The sequence below is a fragment of the Bombina bombina genome, chromosome 1, assembly GCF_027579735.1.
Source record: "Bombina bombina isolate aBomBom1 chromosome 1, aBomBom1.pri, whole genome shotgun sequence".
In the NCBI taxonomy this organism is placed as follows: domain Eukaryota; kingdom Metazoa; phylum Chordata; class Amphibia; order Anura; family Bombinatoridae; genus Bombina; species Bombina bombina.
In genome coordinates this window covers 551,766,571-551,788,254 of record NC_069499.1, presented here as the reverse complement: position 1 = coordinate 551,788,254, position 21,684 = coordinate 551,766,571, and the positions used below count along the sequence as shown (strand labels likewise).

The following is a 21,684-nucleotide window of genomic DNA, read 5'->3' as shown; positions in this document are numbered from 1 at the left end:
GTACATGGATAAAAAGTCAAACTTTATTTAGAACATAAAGGGTGTCTTAACCCTTGGGTAAGAACATACATATATAGTTAAACAGATGAAAAAAACGGCTGACCGGTTTCGGCTGTTGCCTTACTCCTAGCCTGCTTAAAACTAACTGTCAGTTCTCAGATTTAAAAACCCTCATCTGTAATCCTATTGGTTCAAAAATCCACACCCCTCATAGTGTCTCCCTTCAGCTGGGATCAATTAGCCCTCCATTTCAGCATTGCTGTATTGTCTATTTACTTAATATTGCAAAAAGAGTGTTTTTCTATTTCTAACCTCCTATCTACCATTAGCATTCACTATTTAATAAGTGCCAAACAATGAAAAAATGACATAAACTGTTCTTTGAATCTATTCAACATGTATTTTATATCATTGTATAAAGAAACTGTCTTAGAGCTGAAACCGCTTATAAATAAAGATATGTATAGACTTGAGTACTGGGTGTTTTAGTGTTAATCCTGTCTCTTTTAACAGCTCTCAGATCCCTAGATATGCTACTAGATCGCCTGTAATATAGTTGAAACAGTAGTGTATTGTATTTAGAATCTGAGTTCGTTTATGATTCTTATTTACCAATAAAAGCTGCTTCCTTATTCTCATGGTTAGTTGACATATGTGCCGGCCAATCCGGTGCGGTCTACCAAACCCCAGTGCTTTGCAAGGAGTCATGTATGTAGCTATTGGTTCCTGCCTACTGTGTCCTGATTGGTCAAATATCGTATGTGTGCACCAATCTTAGTGTAGCCTGCCACGTAGCACCTAGCTGTCAGTCTCCGCTCTCCCATGCTGTCACTGTAAAGTGTTTATTCCTTGTGTACAGGGAAACAATTCATACATTTCGAGCGTACGCTACCTGCCAAACCTGGATCTAAAGAGTAGCAACTTTGTTATATTGCTCCCTTGTGAATCTCCTCCTAGTATACACTCATATTTTGGAGGGGCAAGTGTATTCTACTCTAGCATAGAACCCATCTCCAATACATATCCCTAGTAAATAGTGAATTCTAATCTACTATAAGGGTATATTTAACCTAAGTTTATTCTGGTCTAATGTACCCAGCATCAAAGAAAAATAAACAAATAAACTGCTTGCTGAACTAATGAATATCACCTTAGCTGTAATGTATATTTATTTAAGAACCACAATTCTATTACACCCATATGTACATATATATATTTATATATTATATAGTGCCAAGTGTATTTATGCTCTAACTAAATGTTTATTAGTAGTAATAATAGTGAATATCCTCAATAAGTAGTGAACCCTATTTCCTATTCTAGGTGTATTTTTTGCTTAATTTATTTTTGTCCAATACTTTAGCTTCAAAATGAGCTGCTAATTACCAAGGACCTTTGGAGTTAGTAGTCTGACTATGTATTTAACCTTAGTATTCTTGTCAGACCATGAATGTGCTGCTTCCTAACAAACACCTGGGGTGTATTGTATTTTGTTTTATTTGTGTATTGATATTTTGGTAATTACTCTCTATGCATATATAAGTGCATAGATAAAATTATGTTTACAGTTTAATCATATTGTTGCCTGAATGCCCTAATTGTGTGAAGTGTTATTCCTAATGTACACTACCAAAAATTAATAAGGTCAAATTCTGAATTGAGGCCTTCTGGAATCCTTGTTTTTAAGCGAAAGATCCAGAAGGCCTCCCTTTCGCCCAGTTTTCGGGTTCTGTCCCCCCCTTTCATCTGGACTGGTACCTTCTCTATGATGGTCCAAGAAAAGAATGAATTATCTTTGTTGTGTGTAATAGAAAAATGTTTAATAAGTGGCGTTGTGAGAACCCCTGCTTTGATATCCGCTAGATGTTCTTTTATTCGTACCCTGGCTTCCCTTGTCGTGAGGCCTACATACTGGAGGGCACAGTGTGTGCATGAAATCAAGTACACTACAAAGGTAGACCTGCAGTTAAGACATAAATTTTTCTGGAAGTGTTCCCCCGTAGCTAGAGAGCTGAAGGAGTCCCCTATAGTGACTTTCTCGCAAGCTTTGCAGGATAAATGGTTACACCTATAGGTCCCATTTAGTCTCAACCAGGAGGACCCATCCATCTGTTCCTTCCTCAACCTTGTAGGTGCAATTATATTACCTATTGTTCTGTTTCTTTTGTACGTACATCTGATGCCCTCAGATACTGTCTCTTTTAGAGCATCATCTGCTGACAACAGATGGTAATTATTTCTAATGATCTGACATATTTGTGTATACTGTTGTGAATATTCTGTCGTGAATGTGATTTTCCTATCCTCAATCCCTTTTATTCTTTTGTTGTGCTTTGTGTTTTTCTGTCTTAAAAGATCAACTCTGTTCATTTTGGTAACAGCATTTCTCTCTTTTGTAATTATTGATCCTGGATAGCCTCTTTCCCTGAGCCTAACAGATAGATCGTCGGCCTGTTTCTCATATGTACTTTGATCAGTACAGTTCCTTTTTAGGCGAATGAACTGGCCTCTGGCTACACCCCTAAACACCCTCCTTGGGTGGCAACTTGCGGCGTGCAGCAAGGAGTTCCCTGTGATTGGCTTCCGATATGTCTCTGTGGTAATCTTTTGACCTGAATCTCCTCTTAGTGAGATATCCAAAAAATTAACTGTATGCTCTTGTATCTCGGACGTAAAGCTAATGCCTACATTGTTGTTATTGAGTCCCTCTACAAACTTCTCTAGATCACTATGGGAGCCTTGCCAAATGAAGAGGAGATCGTCAATGTAGCGCCTATACCACACTATCTCCTGCCTGAACATGTTTCGCTCCCCAAAGACGTGGGAGAGCTCCCACCAACCCATGAAAAGGTTGGCGTAAGAAGGGGCAAACTTGGCCCCCATCGCTGTCCCACGTCTCTGGAGAAAGAACTCCCCCTCAAACAGGAAATAGTTGTGGGTAAGGAGAAATCTGGTTACTCTCAATATGTATCCAATGAAATCCTGATCACCCGGATACTTTTTAGACAAAAAGAATTCTATGGCCTCCAAGCCCTTATCATGTGGTATGGTAGAATACAGGGATCTTACATCCACTGTCAACCACTTGAAGTCACTCTGCCATACCACACCAGAAAGTAAATTCAGTACATGTTTGGTATCCGACAGGTGACTCCAAAGAGAGCTTACCAAGGGCTGCAGGATGCCATCTAACCACTCTGACAGGTGTTCTAGTAGGGAGCCTATTCCACTAACAATTGGTCTCCCTTGGACATTGTCAGTGGACTTGTGAATTTTGGGTAGATGATTAAAAACAGGAACGGCTGGATTTTGTACCAGAAGATAATCTTTGGTTTCTTGATTAATATAACCCATCTCTACCCCATCGTCCACAAGGGAGACCAACTGTCTCTGGAATCGGTGTGTAGGATCAAATGACAATACCTCATAATCCTGTTCCACTCTCAACTGTCTGAAAGCTTCCTGAATGAAATCCTTTTTATCAAGAACGACAATCGCTCCGCCCTTATCGGCTGACCTAATCACTAAGTCGTTGTTAGCTTTTAGACCATCTAGTGCCCTTTTTTGTTTTCGTGTGACATTGGACTTTTTTCCCCTTTGTGTGACGTATTGGAGCTTGATCAGATCACTTTCTACTCGTTTCTGAAATTTCTCCAGAAGAGGACCCCTGTTTTGGATGGGATAGAACAAAGATTTGTTCTTAAGGAGTGGAGTTACCACCCGCCTACTTTCCTCCATCTCTTCCTCTTCTTGGAGAAATTCCAGAGTCCTTACATCACATAATTCTTGAAAATTCAAATCAGTATTAACATGATGGTCAAGGTCAGATATATCAATAGAACCTGGACTCTCATTAAATTGACGTTGATCTTGTGTCTTAAAGAATTTTCTCAACGTTAAGTTCCGAACCATTTTGTTAACGTCCAAAAGAGTTCTAAACAGATTAAAATCTGCAGATGGAACAAGTGCTGAGTTTAGGTTTAACATTTGTTCCATCTGCAGATTTTAATCTGTTTAGAACTCTTTTGGACGTTAACAAAATGGTTCGGAACTTAACGTTGAGAAAATTCTTTAAGACACAAGATCAACGTCAATTTAATGAGAGTCCAGGTTCTATTGATATATCTGACCTTGACCATCATGTTAATACTGATTTGAATTTTCAAGAATTATGTGATGTAAGGACTCTGGAATTTCTCCAAGAAGAGGAAGAGATGGAGGAAAGTAGGCGGGTGGTAACTCCACTCCTTAAGAACAAATCTTTGTTCTATCCCATCCAAAACAGGGGTCCTCTTCTGGAGAAATTTCAGAAACGAGTAGAAAGTGATCTGATCAAGCTCCAATACGTCACACAAAGGGGAAAAAAGTCCAATGTCACACGAAAACAAAAAAGGGCACTAGATGGTCTAAAAGCTAACAACGACTTAGTGATTAGGTCAGCCGATAAGGGCGGAGCGATTGTCGTTCTTGATAAAAAGGATTTCATTCAGGAAGCTTTCAGACAGTTGAGAGTGGAACAGGATTATGAGGTATTGTCATTTGATCCTACACACCGATTCCAGAGACAGTTGGTCTCCCTTGTGGACGATGGGGTAGAGATGGGTTATATTAATCAAGAAACCAAAGATTATCTTCTGGTACAAAATCCAGCCGTTCCTGTTTTTAATCATCTACCCAAAATTCACAAGTCCACTGACAATGTCCAAGGGAGACCAATTGTTAGTGGAATAGGCTCCCTACTAGAACACCTGTCAGAGTGGTTAGATGGCATCCTGCAGCCCTTGGTAAGCTCTCTTTGGAGTCACCTGTCGGATACCAAACATGTACTGAATTTACTTTCTGGTGTGGTATGGCAGAGTGACTTCAAGTGGTTGACAGTGGATGTAAGATCCCTGTATTCTACCATACCACATGATAAGGGCTTGGAGGCCATAGAATTCTTTTTGTCTAAAAAGTATCCGGGTGATCAGGATTTCATTGGATACATATTGAGAGTAACCAGATTTCTCCTTACCCACAACTATTTCCTGTTTGAGGGGGAGTTCTTTCTCCAGAGACGTGGGACAGCGATGGGGGCCAAGTTTGCCCCTTCTTACGCCAACCTTTTCATGGGTTGGTGGGAGCTCTCCCACGTCTTTGGGGAGCGAAACATGTTCAGGCAGGAGATAGTGTGGTATAGGCGCTACATTGACGATCTCCTCTTCATTTGGCAAGGCTCCCATAGTGATCTAGAGAAGTTTGTAGAGGGACTCAATAACAACAATGTAGGCATTAGCTTTACGTCCGAGATACAAGAGCATACAGTTAATTTTTTGGATATCTCACTAAGAGGAGATTCAGGTCAAAAGATTACCACAGAGACATATCGGAAGCCAATCACAGGGAACTCCTTGCTGCACGCCGCAAGTTGCCACCCAAGGAGGGTGTTTAGGGGTGTAGCCAGAGGCCAGTTCATTCGCCTAAAAAGGAACTGTACTGATCAAAGTACATATGAGAAACAGGCCGACGATCTATCTGTTAGGCTCAGGGAAAGAGGCTATCCAGGATCAATAATTACAAAAGAGAGAAATGCTGTTACCAAAATGAACAGAGTTGATCTTTTAAGACAGAAAAACACAAAGCACAACAAAAGAATAAAAGGGATTGAGGATAGGAAAATCACATTCACGACAGAATATTCACAACAGTATACACAAATATGTCAGATCATTAGAAATAATTACCATCTGTTGTCAGCAGATGATGCTCTAAAAGAGACAGTATCTGAGGGCATCAGATGTACGTACAAAAGAAACAGAACAATAGGTAATATAATTGCACCTACAAGGTTGAGGAAGGAACAGATGGATGGGTCCTCCTGGTTGAGACTAAATGGGACCTATAGGTGTAACCATTTATCCTGCAAAGCTTGCGAGAAAGTCACTATAGGGGACTCCTTCAGCTCTCTAGCTACGGGGGAACACTTCCAGAAAAATTTATGTCTTAACTGCAGGTCTACCTTTGTAGTGTACTTGATTTCATGCACACACTGTGCCCTCCAGTATGTAGGCCTCACGACAAGGGAAGCCAGGGTACGAATAAAAGAACATCTAGCGGATATCAAAGCAGGGGTTCTCACAACGCCACTTATTAAACATTTTTCTATTACACACAACAAAGATAATTCATTCTTTTCTTGGACCATCATAGAGAAGGTACCAGTCCAGATGAAAGGGGGGGACAGAACCCGAAAACTGGGCGAAAGGGAGGCCTTCTGGATCTTTCGCTTAAAAACAAGGATTCCAGATGGCCTCAATTCAGAATTTGACCTTATTAATTTTTGGTAGTGTACATTAGGAATAACACTTCACACAATTAGGGCATTCAGGCAACAATATGATTAAACTGTAAACATAATTTTATCTATGCACTTATATATGCATAGAGAGTAATTACCAAAATATCAATACACAAATAAAACAAAATACAATACACCCCAGGTGTTTGTTAGGAAGCAGCACATTCATGGTCTGACAAGAATACTAAGGTTAAATACATAGTCAGACTACTAACTCCAAAGGTCCTTGGTAATTAGCAGCTCATTTTGAAGCTAAAGTATTGGACAAAAATAAATTTAGCAAAAAATACACCTAGAATAGGAAATAGGGTTCACTACTTATTGAGGATATTCACTATTATTACTACTAATAAACATTTAGTTAGAGCATAAATACACTTGGCACTATATAATATATAAATATATATATGTACATATGGGTGTAATAGAATTGTGGTTCTTAAATAAATATACATTACAGCTAAGGTGATATTCATTAGTTCAGCAAGCAGTTTATTTGTTTATTTTTCTTTGATGCTGGGTACATTAGACCAGAATAAACTTAGGTTAAATATACCCTTATAGTAGATTAGAATTCACTATTTACTAGGGATATGTATTGGAGATGGGTTCTATGCTAGAGTAGAATACACTTGCCCCTCCAAAATATGAGTGTATACTAGGAGGAGATTCACAAGGGAGCAATATAACAAAGTTGCTACTCTTTAGATCCAGGTTTGGCAGGTAGCGTACGCTCGAAATGTATGAATTGTTTCCCTGTACACAAGGAATAAACACTTTACAGTGACAGCATGGGAGAGCGGAGACTGACAGCTAGGTGCTACGTGGCAGGCTACACTAAGATTGGTGCACACATACGATATTTGACCAATCAGGACACAGTAGGCAGGAACCAATAGCTACATACATGACTCCTTGCAAAGCACTGGGGTTTGGTAGACCGCACCGGATTGGCCGGCACATATGTCAACTAACCATGAGAATAAGGAAGCAGCTTTTATTGGTAAATAAGAATCATAAACGAACTCAGATTCTAAATACAATACACTACTGTTTCAACTATATTACAGGCGATCTAGTAGCATATCTAGGGATCTGAGAGCTGTTAAAAGAGACAGGATTAACACTAAAACACCCAGTACTCAAGTCTATACATATCTTTATTTATAAGCGGTTTCAGCTCTAAGACAGTTTCTTTATACAATGATATAAAATACATGTTGAATAGATTCAAAGAACAGTTTATGTCATTTTTTCATTGTTTGGCACTTATTAAATAGTGAATGCTAATGGTAGATAGGAGGTTAGAAATAGAAAAACACTCTTTTTGCAATATTAAGTAAATAGACAATACAGCAATGCTGAAATGGAGGGCTAATTGATCCCAGCTGAAGGGAGACACTATGAGGGGTGTGGATTTTTGAACCAATAGGATTACAGATGAGGGTTTTTAAATCTGAGAACTGACAGTTAGTTTTAAGCAGGCTAGGAGTAAGGCAACAGCCGAAACCGGTCAGCCGTTTTTTTCATCTGTTTAACTATATATGTATGTTCTTACCCAAGGGTTAAGACACCCTTTATGTTCTAAATAAAGTTTGACTTTTTATCCATGTACCTGGTGCTCCTGTTATACAATTTTGTTTCTGATGCTGTAATCCCTTTATTACCCTTACCCAATTTTGCATAACCCACACGGTTATGTTAATATACTATCTACCCCGGATTATCTTGTATATAAGGCTTTTGACAGCCCCCTGATCTCACAACTTGTCTATTGACTTACATTTTAGCCAATTAGTGCTGTTGTGCACAACTCTGGGAGTGATCACAATTAGTGATGCACCGAAATGGAAATTCTGGACCGAAACGGAAAATCCGGGATTCAGTTGGCCGAAGGCCGAAACTGATACCGAAAATGTATTCTTTCAATTTTTTTTATTTTTTTTTTTTGCATAATTAGAGCCAAGAAAAAAGCCCACACTTTTATTGAAAGTAACACACTAAAATTGGACAACAATAATATGCTACACAATTTTACTAAGAAAAAAAAACAGGCAAAAAATGCCATTTTCAGCTCTAGGCTAGCATCAAATTTGAAACATGCTACACAATAATTTTACCAAAAAAAAACAAAATAGCCAAAAATGCTATTTTCTGACGAAATTTCAGTGCATCCCTAATAACAATGTTATCTATGTTGCTTACATGAACTAGCAGTCTCCTGTTGTGAAAAGCTAATACAAAAGCATGTGATAAGAGGCTGTCTGTAGTGACTTAGAAACAGGCAGAAATTTAGAGGTTTAAATGTTATAAAGTATATTAAAATAAAAATGGTAGTTGTGCAAATGTGGGAAATGAGTAGTTAAAGGAGTTATCTATCTTTCTAAACAATAACTATTTTGGTGTTGAATGTCCCTTTTTTTAAGATGAGCACTCAATACTATTTATCTGATCAGGGTGCCAGTAGTCACAAGCCAAACTATTTAAACCTTGAAGAGCTCATAATACAAAAGTCAAAGTGCAACACCAGCTGCAAAACAGGACCAGTTTATTAACCCTTTAAGGACACAGCTTTCAGTTTGCTCAATTGTTTTATGATGGAAAAATTCCATCATATGTCCTTAAGAGGTTAAACTATGAAAAATTTGATTTCTTTTTAAAGATATGAGTCCACGGATTTCATCCTTGTGGGATATCGCCTCCTGGTCAGCAGGAGGAGGCAAAGAGCACCACATTAGAGCTGTATATATAGCTCCTCCCTTCCCTCCCACCCCAGTCATTCTCTTTGCTTATGTTAGTGATAGGATGTGGTAAAGTGAGGTGTTAGATAAGATTCTTCAATTAAGAGTTTAAGTAGTACAAGATTGTGCTACTTTGTTCTAGGGTGTAGGCGTAGTCCAAATCAGTCTCTTCAGTAGAGCAATGGTGGCTTTATAGCAATGGGAACTTGTGGGACATAATTCTCACTGCGCCTCCCATACATTTATGCTGCCCTATGCCTGATAGCCTAAGTAAGATTATTCAGACTATCTTTTTCCACAGGGCTATAGGAGGGAGAGAACCTCTTAAACCTGCTGAGCTGCCCTGCTGTCGGGCAGAATTAAAAGGTAAGTGCTGACTTTTTATTCTGGTTCTGGAGAACCTCAGAGGAAGTGGAGCACTTTATTGGGACATAACTCGACTCCTATCTAGATAGAGGGGATCCTGTGACAGTATGTTAGCAGGCACTGGGGCTGAGAACTAGAAGGTGGCTTTTACTCTGGGCAGAAAGGGTTCAGTTAGCTCCCGGTGGCCAATACATAATGGCGACCAGGAGATTGTTGGTTGTTGCGCTCACAATGGGCGGAGTTCTTTTTGGTGCCGTTTTGGGCTGCACTATCTATCTCTAGGCACAATAGCATGGTGACTGGGAGATAGTGTTATCACGCCCATGAGGGGCGGAGCTATGTTTGAGGCTGTGTTAGGCTGCACACTCTACATCAATTCCGATCTAACGGAAGGTAGAGCAGCTATCTAATTCTAACAAGGTCTTGAGTGTTTTCCTTTATATATGTGGGGCCGGCCAGCGCTATAAAAAAAAAAAGCTGCAGTCCGGATCTGTTAATGATTACAGAAGTAACGTTTATTTTATGTACATTTTGGTAATAAAGTTTGCAATGTATTATTCAGATGGCACCTCAGCAAGATTATACTGAGGTATAGATAAGTTATGCTATATTTGCATGCTAATCTAAGTTATTTCTGCACAGAAAAATAAAGTTACTGTTTAAAATTTAAAGAGGCAGTAACTTTTTTTTGTGTTAATTTTTATTAAGAAATTCCAGCTGTTTATTTGTGTAATTCATCCTTTGTGACTTAGGATGGACCAGGAAGCCCTACAACTAAAAAGTTAGTTTAAAATTTAAAGAGACAGTAACATTTGTGTTTTTTATTTAAAAAGTTCAAACTGTTTATTTGTGTAATTCATCCTTGTGACTCGGGATGGACCAGGAGCTCCTGCTAGGGGTCTGTTTTAGGATGGGATGCCAATTTGGTACTCCCAATCCTTTTCTATTTCTCGTTTATTGAAAGCTAAACTTGATCTGAACCTACTCCTCTTTAGGGACATGCTGCTTAGGAGTCTATTGACAAGGGTCAAAATATGCCACAAATGTCTCCTAAGGTGTCCCAAAAATTTTTATAGCCCACATGCAGTGCCTTGCGTTTCCTCTCACACTCCACCTGGAGTTATCTTGTATTTAATGCATTGTCTGTTTTTTCCCACGCTGTAAAAGGGAAAAGTGCAAGAGGACATTTTCAATTAAGGAATAGTGTGATTGATTCAGTTGTATCTGTTCCGAATGTTTCTTTCCTGTAACTGAAGGAGGGAAGATACTTCGGTAGTATCTGATAAGGAATACTCAGGATACGATAAAGGTATTACCCCATCTGAGTCTGAGTTTGTTGTCCTTCTGTCTTAGCTTGAATACCTCAATTTGCTACTTGATGATTTAGCTACCCTGGGTGACCCCGACACTACCGGCAAAGTCTAGCCGTGAGAGTCCAGTAGGTTACACTAATATTGTGATGTGCCCTTCAGGGTGGAAGTATTTCCTGTACTAGATAGGGCTATATAATTTTTGCTAAGGCATGGGAGATGCCCTTTTCTCTTACATGGTGTATCCAGTCCACGGATTCATCCTTACTTGTGGGATATTCTCAATCCCTACAGGAAGTGGCAAAGAGCACATAGCAGAGCTGTCCATATAGCTCCCCTCAGGTTCCGCCCCCCCAGTCATTCTCTTTGCCGCTCTAACAAGTAGCATCTCCACAGGAGGGTAAAAGTATGTGGTGTTAGATTTGTAGTTTTTATTTCTTCAATCAAGAGTTTGTTATTTTAAAACAGTGCCGGTTTGTACTATTTACTCTGAGGCAGAAAGTGATGAAGATTTCTGCTGAGAGGAAAAAGATTTTAGCATGTTGTAACTAAAATCCATTGCTGTTCCCACACAGGACTGTTGAGTACCGGAGAACTTCAGTTTGGGGGGGAACAGTTTGCAGGCTTAACTGCTTAAGGTATGCTCAGTCACTTTTTTTTCTAACAAGACTTGGTAATGCTAGAAGACTGACAGAAATCCCCATGTGGGAAGGTAAGCCATATTCTGAGACTCGGTATAGAAGGATGGCTTAGTTAAAGGGCTTAAATCACTGGTGGACACTGTTATGGGGAAAATCGATTATTTTATTAATATAATGACATTTGCATAAGTGTTATGTTTGGAACACTTTTTTGGGGTTTTATACGCCTGGCATATTTTTAGACACCTAATTTGGCTTAGGAAGGCCCCACAACTCCGGAGGGAGGGGGCCTAATTTTCGCGCCTCAGTTGCGCAGTTCTTTTGCAAGACAGCTTCATTCAGCTTCACATGTAGAGTCCAGAGATTGCAGAAGGACTACAGGGAGGCTTATTTTCGTCCAAAACTAATCCCCAAGGAAGGTAGGGCCACAGCAGAGACTGTGGCATGGTGCTGTAGTGTGTTAAACCGGTGGCCTGCTTCAATTTGCTCCGGTTTGGGCAATAAGGGGTTAATTGTCTTGAAACTTAGTGTGCAATCATTTCAAAGCATTAGGTTCATATGGTGAAAATTTCATAAATATCGGATGGTTTTTTTGAGGTTTGGTAAAAAAAAAAGTGTGCGCTTTTTATTATTTAAAGGCACAGTACCGATTTTTCAAAAAGTGTATTCTGTTTTTGAGTGCTGTCTGAGCCTACAGATAGACCCTGTTCTATGTGTTTAAAAGCCATGGCGGTACCCCTATTGCATTTGTGTTTAAAGTGTGCTAAGGTATCTAAACATTTTAATGACCATGCAGTGACACTTAAAAATGTAGCCCAAGATGATTCTTTGACGGAAGGTAATGAGGATAGTCCTTCCTCCCCCCATGTGTCGACACCAGTTACGCCCGCGCAAGCGTTGCCTAGTACCTCTAGCGCATTGGGCCCTATTACTTTAAAGCAATTAGCAGAGTCGGATTCCTTAGCGTTTAAATTTAAGCTGGAACACCTCCGCGTCCTGCTTAAGGAGGTTTTAGCTATGCTGGATGATTGTGACCCCATGGTGGTCCCAGAAAAATTGTGTAAAATGGACAGGTTTTTAGAGGTCCCTGTATACACTGATGCGTTTCCGATCCCGAAGAGGGTGGCGGTTATTGTGACGTGGGAGTGGGAGAGACCAGGTGTACCCCCTCCCATCTTTAAGAAAATGTTCCCCATAAATGACCCCAGACGGGACGCGTGGCAGACGGTCCTTAAGGTAGAGGGAGCAGTTTCAACACTTGCTAAGCGTACAACTATACCAATAGAAGACAGTTGTGCTTCTAAAAAACCCTATGGATAAAAAATTGGAAGGTTTGCTGAAGAAAATGTTTGTTCAGCAAGGTTTCCTTCAGCCAATTGCCTGCATTATTCCTGTAACTACTGCAGCGGCTTTTTGGTTTGAGGCGCTGGAGGAGTCGCTCCAGAGGGAGACTTCATATGTTGAAGTCATGGATAGAATTCATGCTCTAAAGCTGGCTAATTCTTTTATCACTGATGCCGCTTTTCAATTAGCTAAGTTAGCGGCGAAAAATTCAGGTTTTGCCATTATGGCGCGAAGAGCGCTTTGGCTCAAATCGTGGTCGGCTGATGTGTCGTCCAAAACAAAGTTACTAAACATTCCTTTCAAGGGAAAGACCCTTTTTGGTCCCGAGTTGAAAGAAATTATCGCGGATATCACTGGGGGGGAAGGGCCATGCCTTCCCGCAGGATAGACCGTTTAAGGCCAAAAACAAGGCTAATTTTCGCTCCTTTCGCAACTTCAGGAGCGGACCTGCTTCAACCTCTTCTGCCGCAAAGCAAGAGGATAACGCTTCACAGCCCAAAGCAACCTGGAAACCCTTGCAGGGCTGGAATAAGGGTAAACAGGCCAAGAAGCCTGCGCCTGCTAACAAGACAGCATCAAGGAGTAGCCCCCGATCCGGGACCGGATCTAGTAGGGGGCAGACTTTCTCTCTTTGCTCAGGCTTGGGCAAGAGAAGTTCCAGATTCCTGGGCATTAGAAATTGTTGCTCAGGGGTATCTTCTAGAATTCAAGGACTCTCCCCCAAGGGGAAGGTTTCACATTTCTTGTTTGTTTTCAGACCAGACAAAGAAACAGGCGTTCTTACGCTGTGTAGAAGACCTTCTAAAGATGGGAGTGATACACCCAATTCCAATTGCATAACAAGGACTGGGATTTTACTCAAGCCTGTTTGTAGTTCCCAAAAAGGAAGGAACTTTCAGGCCAATCCTGGATCTAAAAATTCTAAACAAATTCCTTAGAGATCCATCTTTCAAAATGGAAACCATTCGGACAATCTTTCCGATGATCCAGGAAGGTCAATATATGACTACCGTGGATCTAAAGGATGCGTGCCTACATATTCCTATCCACAAAGATCATCATCAGTTCCTAAGGTTCGCCTTTCTGGACACGCATTACCAGTTCGTGGCCCTTCCTTTCGGGTTGGCCACCGCTCCCAGGATTTTCACAAAGGTGCTAGGGTCCCTTCTAGCGGTACTAAAACCGCGAGGCATTGCAGTAGCACCTTACCTAGACGACATCTTAATACAGGCGTCGTCTTTTTACAGACCGGAGTGGATCATTGTCAGGGTATTTCTTGGAAAACTTTATTAGTCTCCTCATCAATGAAGCTGACAGTAGTCAAGAAATCAAGAATAAGTGGTTTACATCAACCGTCAGGGAGGAACTCTGAGTTCTTTGACCATGACAGAGGAGACCCACTATTGCTGTCTGTAGGTGATCCACATTCCCGGAGTGGACCTCTGGGAAGCGGACTTCCTGAGCAGTCCGATCTTTCACCCGGGGACTCAACACGGAAGTGTTTTCCAGCCTGATTCTCAAAGGGGAATTGGATCTCATAACATCTCTGCAGAATGCCAAGCTTCCGAGGTATGGGTCGAGGTCAAGGGACCCTCAGGCTGTACTGATAGAGGCTCTGTGGGTACCTTGAAATTTGAGTCTTGCATACCTATTTCCTCTGTTTGCCTTTCTTCCTCAAGTCTCTACTCTTCTACCTCGAGTCATTGCTCGAATCAAGCAGGGGAGGGCGTAGGTGATCCTTATTGCACCGGCGTGACCTCACAGGATTTGGTATGCAGACCTGGTGGACATGTCATCTCTTCCACCTTGGAGATTTCCTTTGAGGAAGGACCCTTCTTTCATCCAAATCTAGTTTCTCTGAAGCTGACTGTATGGAGATTGAACGCTTAATTTTATCCAAGCGTGGATTTTCTGAATCGGTCATTTAGACCATGATTCATGTTCGTAAACCTGTGACTAGAAAGATTTACAATAAGATATTGTGTAAATGTCGATATTGGTGTTAATCAAAGGGCTACTCTTGGAGTAGACTTAAGATTCCTAGAATTCTGTCATTTCTCCAAGAAGGTTTGGAGAAGGGATTATTGGCGAGTTCCCTAAAGGGTCAAATATCTGCCTTGTCTAATTTATTACATAAACATCTGGCGGAAGTACCAGACGTGTAATCGTTTTGTCAGGCCTGGATCAGGCCTGTGTTCAAACCGGTTACTCCTCCCTGGAGTCTTAATTTAGTTAAGGTGCTTCAAGGGGCTCAATTTGAGCCTATGCATTCCTTAGATATTAAGTTGTTATCTTGGAAAGTGTTTTGTTTCTTCTGCTCGTAGAGTGTCAGAGCGTTCGGCATTACAGTATGAGTCACCTTTACCTTATTTTTCATTTGGATAAGGTAGTTTTACGTACCAAGTTAGGTTTTTTTTTTCCCTAATGTAGTTCTGTCTGGAACATTAATCAGGAGATTGTTGTTCATTCCTTGTGTCCTAATCCTCCTCGGAAGGAATGATTTTTGCACAATTTGGATGTGGTATGTGCTCAGATGTTTTTACTTACAGGCGACTAAGGATTGTCATAAGTCTTTTGCCTTATTTGTGGTTTTCTCTGGAAAACGTAAGGGACAGAAAGCTACGGCTACTTTTCTTTCTTTGTGGCTGAAGAGTATCATATGCTTTGTCTATGAAACTGCTGGACAGCAACCTCCAGAGAGTTGCGGCTCATTTCATGAGGGCTGTTGCTTCCTCTTTGGCATTCAGAAATGAAGCTTCTATGGGAAGATTTGCAAGGCTGCAACTTGGTCCTCTCCACACTTTTTCAAAGTTTTATAAAGTTGACACTTTTGCCTCAGCTGAGGCTGCTTTTGGGAGAAAGATTCTTCAAGCAGTGGTGCCTTCAGTTTAGTTCCTGTCTTGTCCCTCCCTTATCTGTGTACTCTAGCTTGGGTATTGATTCCCAACCGTCATGATCCGTGGACTCATCGTGTCATTAGAAAACTTATGCTTACCTGATGTATTTCTTTCCTGACACGATGAGTCCACGGCCCGCCCTGTTTTTAAGACAGGTTGTTATGTTATAAACTTCAGACACCTCTGCACCTTGTTGCTTCCTTTCTCTCCTTTACTTCAGTCGAATGACTGGGGTGGGAGGGGAGGGAGGTGATATTTAACAGCTTTGCTGTGGTGCTCTTTGCCACCTCCTGCTGGGCAGGAGTGATATTCCCAACAGTAATTAATGATGATCTGTGGACTCATCGTGTCAAGAAAGAAAGAAATTTATCAGGTAAGCAAAAATTTTGGGGGTTTTTTATGTAAGATTTTATGACTTTGGAATTATTTTTAATAAACTGATCCTGTTTTGCAGCTGGTGTCACACTTTGGCTTTCACCTGATCTATTATCTCATTTTTTGAGTTTTAAAAAATTGCATTCTTCAACTAAATTGTTTAATTTTGACTTTACTGTCACCTTCTAATATCGGATGTTAATCATGCAATTCACAAGTGTTAGTATGTGGCACTTACAAGACATCGCAAAGATTTAAATGAGTTGTCACCATGTTGGATGATTGTTAGACTGATTAGTAGAATACTGCAGGGTTCTTCAAACCAAACCATAGTTCAGGACCCATTACTGGGTCACACCACCATATTAACTGGGTCACAATGTGTGTGTATTGTATGTGTGATCAGGGGCGGAACTACAGGGGGTGCAGAAGTTGCAACTGCGACACACTAAAAGAATGTTGACCTGCACTGATATCATGTGATGCTTCACTATTGTGTCTGACTACAGGGGTTAGTGTTTGTTTTACCCATAATTGTGTATGTATGCATGTGTACGTTTGTAACTGACCTTGTTACTACAGCATGAGGTATGGGGGGTAAACAGTCTCACTATGCAGTACGGGGGGCTGGACCACGTCAGACTACTGTGGTCACTTTATAAAGTACTGGGGCGGGTAGGGTCAGGCCAGCTATCTCACCAGCAGATTAGACTGTCACTAACTCACTATATATAGTACTGGTGGGTTAAACAGTGTCACTATATACAGCAATAGGGGTCAGACCATCTTAGACTGTGGGCACATCTGATTCACATTTCTTTTTTTTTTCTGTTAAATGTAAAAAATGTAAATGTAAAAAAAAAAATAAAGTATCAAATTCACCTTTTTTGGGGGGTGGGGGCCCTTCTTCGATTCTTGCACCTGGGCCCTGTGGTTTCTAGTTACGCCTCTGTGTGTGATTACCTTTTGCAACATTCAGGTTAGACTACAATTGGGTATAAACTATGCACACATTTTACTCGCTTTGGCAAAAATGGCAGCATCTTGTTGTATATTAATTTTCAGACCAAGCCTAAAAATAGCGTCACAAAAGTATGTGGTATCATTGCACTGGGCCTTGGAACAGGGGGTTGAAGAGTCCTGGAATACTGTAATCAAATGTATTGATTACTTTTAATAGATTGGCAAATTTATTGGGAGCAGTTGGTGGTGTACTCATCTTACATTCCTCCCTTTTCTTTTTGATGGCACTGCTCATGTGTACTGCAAAGTATCACTTGAATTTTTTTTGTAAACTCACTGCATTTCTGTTTTAAAAAATAAACTAATATTGCAGTTCTAAATGACATTTCTTGTTCTTAAAGATCTTTTTTTAAGGGACATATGGTGGCCAAATAGAACAGATTGACTTTTATATTTAATAAAGGTATTGCTCTCTTACAGGAACTCTTTCCTGCCAATAAGCAAAGTGTTGAACACTTCACTAAATACTTCACTGATGCAGGGCTAAAAGAACTTTCTGAATATGTGCGAAATCAGCAAACAATAGGTGCTCGTAAGGAGCTTCATAAAGAACTTCAAGAAATGATGTCTAAAGGAGAATCTCTTAAAGATGTGAGTATCAAATCTTAATTTTAAATGTGAACAGTTGTCTGTATCTTAAGTAAACTGATCAAATTGCTTTCAGATAAGTATGTATGTGAAGGAGGAAATGAAGAAAAGCGCCATCACCGAGCAAACTGTGATTGGTATCTTGTGGTCCAGTGTCATGAGCATGGTGGAATGGAACAAAAAGGAGGAGCTGGTTACTGAGCAAGCCATCAAACACTTGAAGGTATGAAACCCTAACGAAGGGCTATTTACTCACCATTTTTAACTACAGTTAAAACTGAAGAAATAGGCCAGCACATCCTTAACTAATTTAGACTGTTCCCTTTATGCCTTGTTTTAACCAGCTACATCTGTTAAAGGGCCATAATACCCAAATGTTTAAACACTTGAAAGTGATGCAGTATAGCTGTAAAAAGCGGACTAGAAAATATCACCTGAATATCTATGTAAAAGATATTTTTACCTCAAATTTCTCAGTAGCCGCATCCCATTGTAAAGGACTTCTAAGCAGCAAATCGATATGTCTGTCCCGGGACATTTTTTTACCTGCAGTTAAGTATAACTTTCTCCAACATAGGTGTGTCCGGTCCACGGCGTCATCCTTACTTGTGGGATATTCTCTTCCCCAACAGGAAATGGCAAAGAGCCCAGCAAAGCTGGTCACATGATCCCTCCTAGGCTCCGCCTACCCCAGTCATTCTCTTTGCCGTTGTACAGGCAACATCTCCACGGAGATGGCTTAGAGTTTTTTAGTGTTTAACTGTAGTTTTTCATTATTCAATCAAGAGTTTGTTATTTTCAAATAGTGCTGGTACGTACTATTTACTCAGAAACAGAAAAGAGATGAAGAATTCTGTTTGTATGAGGAAAATGATTTTAGCAACCGTAACTAAAATCCATGGCTGTTCCACACAGGACTGTTGAGAGCAATTAACTTCAGTTGGGGGAACAGTTTGCAGTCCCTTGCTGCTTGAGGTATGACACATTCTAACAAGACGATGTAATGCTGGAAGCTGTCATTTTCCCTATGGGATCCGGTAAGCCATGTTTATTACGATTGTAAATAAGGGCTTCACAAGGGCTTATTTAAACTGTAGACTTTTTCTGGGCTAAATCGATTGATTATTAACACATATTTAGCCTTGAGGAATCATTTTATCTGGGTATTTTGATATAATAATATCGGCAGGCACTGTTTTAGACACCTTATTCTTTAGGGGCTTTCCCAAAGCATAGGCAGAGTCTCATTTTCGCGCCGGTGTTGCGCACTTGTTTTTGAGAGACATGGCATGCAGTCGCATGTGAGAGGAGCTCTGATACTTATAAAAGACTTCTGAAGGCGTCATTTGGTATCGTATTCCCCTTTGGGTTTGGTTGGGTCTCAGCAAAGCAGATACCAGGGACTGTAAAGGGGTTTAAAGCTTAAAACGGCTCCGGTTCCGTTATTTTAAGGGTTAAAGCTTCCAAAATTGGTGTGCAATATTTTCAAGGCTTTAAGACGCTGTGGTGAAAATTTGGTGAATTTTGAACAATTCCTTCATGTTTTTTCGCAATTGCAGTAATAAAGTGTGTTCAGTTTAAAATTTAAAGTGACAGTAACGGTTTTATTTTAAAACGTTTTTTGTACTTTCTGATCAAGTTTATGCCTGTTTAACATGTCTGACCTACCAGATAGACTGTGTTCTGAATGTGGGGAAGCCAGAATTCCTATTCATTTAAATAAATGTGATTTATGTGATAATGACAATGATGCCCAAGATGATTCCTCAAGTGAGGGGAGTAAGCATGGTACTGCATCATTCCCTCCTTCGTCTACACGAGTCTTGCCCACTCAGGAGGCCCCTAGTACATCTAGCGCGCCAATACTCCTTACTATGCAACAATTAACGGCTGTAATGGATAATTCTGTCAAAAACATTTTAGCCAAAATGAACCCTTGTCAGCGTAAGCGTGGCTGCTCTGTTTTAGTTACTGAAGAGCATGACGACGCTGATATTAATATCTCTGAAGGGCCCCTAACCCAATCTGAGGGGGCCAGGGAGGTTTTGTCTGAGGGAGAAATTACTGATTTAGGGAACATTTCTCAGCAGGCTGAATCTGATGTGATTACATTTAAATTTAAATTGGAACATCTCCGCATTTTGCTTAAGGAGGTATTATCCACTCTGGATGATTGTGAAAATTTAGTCATCCCAGAGAAACTATGTAAAATGGACAAGTTCCTAGAGGTGCCGGGGCTCCCAGAAGCTTTTCCTATACCCAAGCGGGTGGCGGACATTGTTAATAAAGAATGGGAAAGGCCCGGTATTCCTTTCGTCCCTCCCCCCATATTTAAAAAATTGTTTCCTATGGTCGACCCCAGAAAGGACTTATGGCAGTCAGTCCCCAAGGTCGAGGGAGCGGTTTCTACTTTAAACAAACGCACCACTATTCCCATAGAGGATAGTTGTGCTTTCAAAGATCCTATGGATAAAAAATTAGAAGGTTTGCTTAAAAAGATGTTTGTTCAGCAGGGTTACCTTCTACAACCCATTTCATGCATTGTCCCTGTCACTACTGCCGCATATTTCTGGTTTGATGAACTGCTTAAGGTGCTCGATAGTGACTCTCCTCCTTATGAGGAGATTATGGACAGAATCAATGCTCTCAAATTGGCTAATTCTTTCACTCTAGACGCCTCTTTGCAATTGGCTAAGTTAGCGGCTAAGAACTCTGGGTTTGCTATTGTGGCGCGCAGAGCGCTTTGGTTGAAATCTTGGTCGGCTGATGCGTCTTCCAAGAACAAGCTACTAAACATTCCTTTCAAGGGGAAAACGTTGTTTGGTCCTGACTTGAAAGAGATTATCTCTGATATCACTGGGGGTAAAGGCCACGCCCTTCCTCAGGATCGGCCTTTCAAGGCAAAAAATAGACCTAATTTTCGTCCCTTTCGTAAAAACGGACCAGCCCAAGGTGCTACGTCCTCTAAGCAAGAGGGTAATACTGCTCAGGCCAAGCCAGCTTGGAGACCAATGCAAGGCTGGAACAAGGGAAAGCAGGCCAAGAAACCTGCCACTGCTACCAAGACAGCATGAAATATTGGCCCCCGATCCGGGACCGGATCTGGTGGGGGGCAGTCTCTCTCTCTTCGCTCAGGCTTGGGCAAGAGATGTTCTGGATCCTTGGGCGCTAGAAATAGTCTCCCAGGGTTATCTTCTGGAATTCAAGGGACTTCCCCCAAGGGGGAGGTTCCACAGGTCGCAGTTGTCTTCAGACCACATAAAAAGACAGGCGTTCTTACATTGTGTAGAAGACCTGTTAAAAATGGGAGTGATTCATCCTGTTCCATTAAGAGAACAAGGGATGGGGTTCTACTCCAATCTGTTCATAGTTCCCAAAAAAGAGGGAACGTTCAGACCAATCCTAGATCTCAAGATCTTAAACAAATTTCTCAAGGTCCCATCGTTCAAGATGGAAACCATTCGAACTATCCTTCCTTCCATCCAGGAAGGTCAATTCATGACCACGGTGGATTTAAAGGATGCGTATCTACATATTCCTATCCACAAGGAACATCATCGGTTCCTAAGGTTTGCATTCCTGGACAAACATTACCAGTTCGTGGCGCTTCCTTTCGGATTAGCCACTGCTCCAAGGATTTTCACAAAGGTACTAGGGTCCCTTCTAGCGGTGCTAAGACCAAGGGGCTTTGCAGTAGTACCTTACCTGGACGACATTCTGATTCAAGCGTCGTCCCTTCCTCAAGCAAAGGCTCACACGGACATTGTCCTGGCCTTTCTCAGATCTCACGGCTGGAAAGTGAACGTGGAAAAGAGTTCTCTATCCCCGTCAACAAGGGTTCCCTTCTTGGGAACAATTATAGACTCCTTAGAAATGAGGATCTTTCTAACAGAGGCCAGAAAAACAAAGCTTCTGGACTCTTGTCGGATACTTCATTCCGTTCCTCTTCCTTCCATAGCTCAGTGCATGGAAGTGATCGGGTTGATGGTGGCGGCGATGGACATAGTTCCTTTTGCACGCATTCATCTAAGACCATTACAACTGTGCATGCTCAGTCAGTGG

General features: G+C 40.9%; 1 protein-coding gene across 1 annotated transcript in view; it reads left to right on the top strand.

Moving 5' to 3' along the window:
- The window catches only part of BZW1 (basic leucine zipper and W2 domains 1), an 88,950-nt gene that overhangs the window by 62,745 nt on the left and 4,521 nt on the right, over window positions 1-21,684 (top strand). The window contains exons 8-9 of the mRNA XM_053698716.1: window positions 17,455-17,625; window positions 17,699-17,845. Coding sequence (XP_053554691.1) covers window positions 17,455-17,625; window positions 17,699-17,845 — 318 coding nt within the window. The remainder of the gene's footprint in view (window positions 1-17,454; window positions 17,626-17,698; window positions 17,846-21,684) is intronic.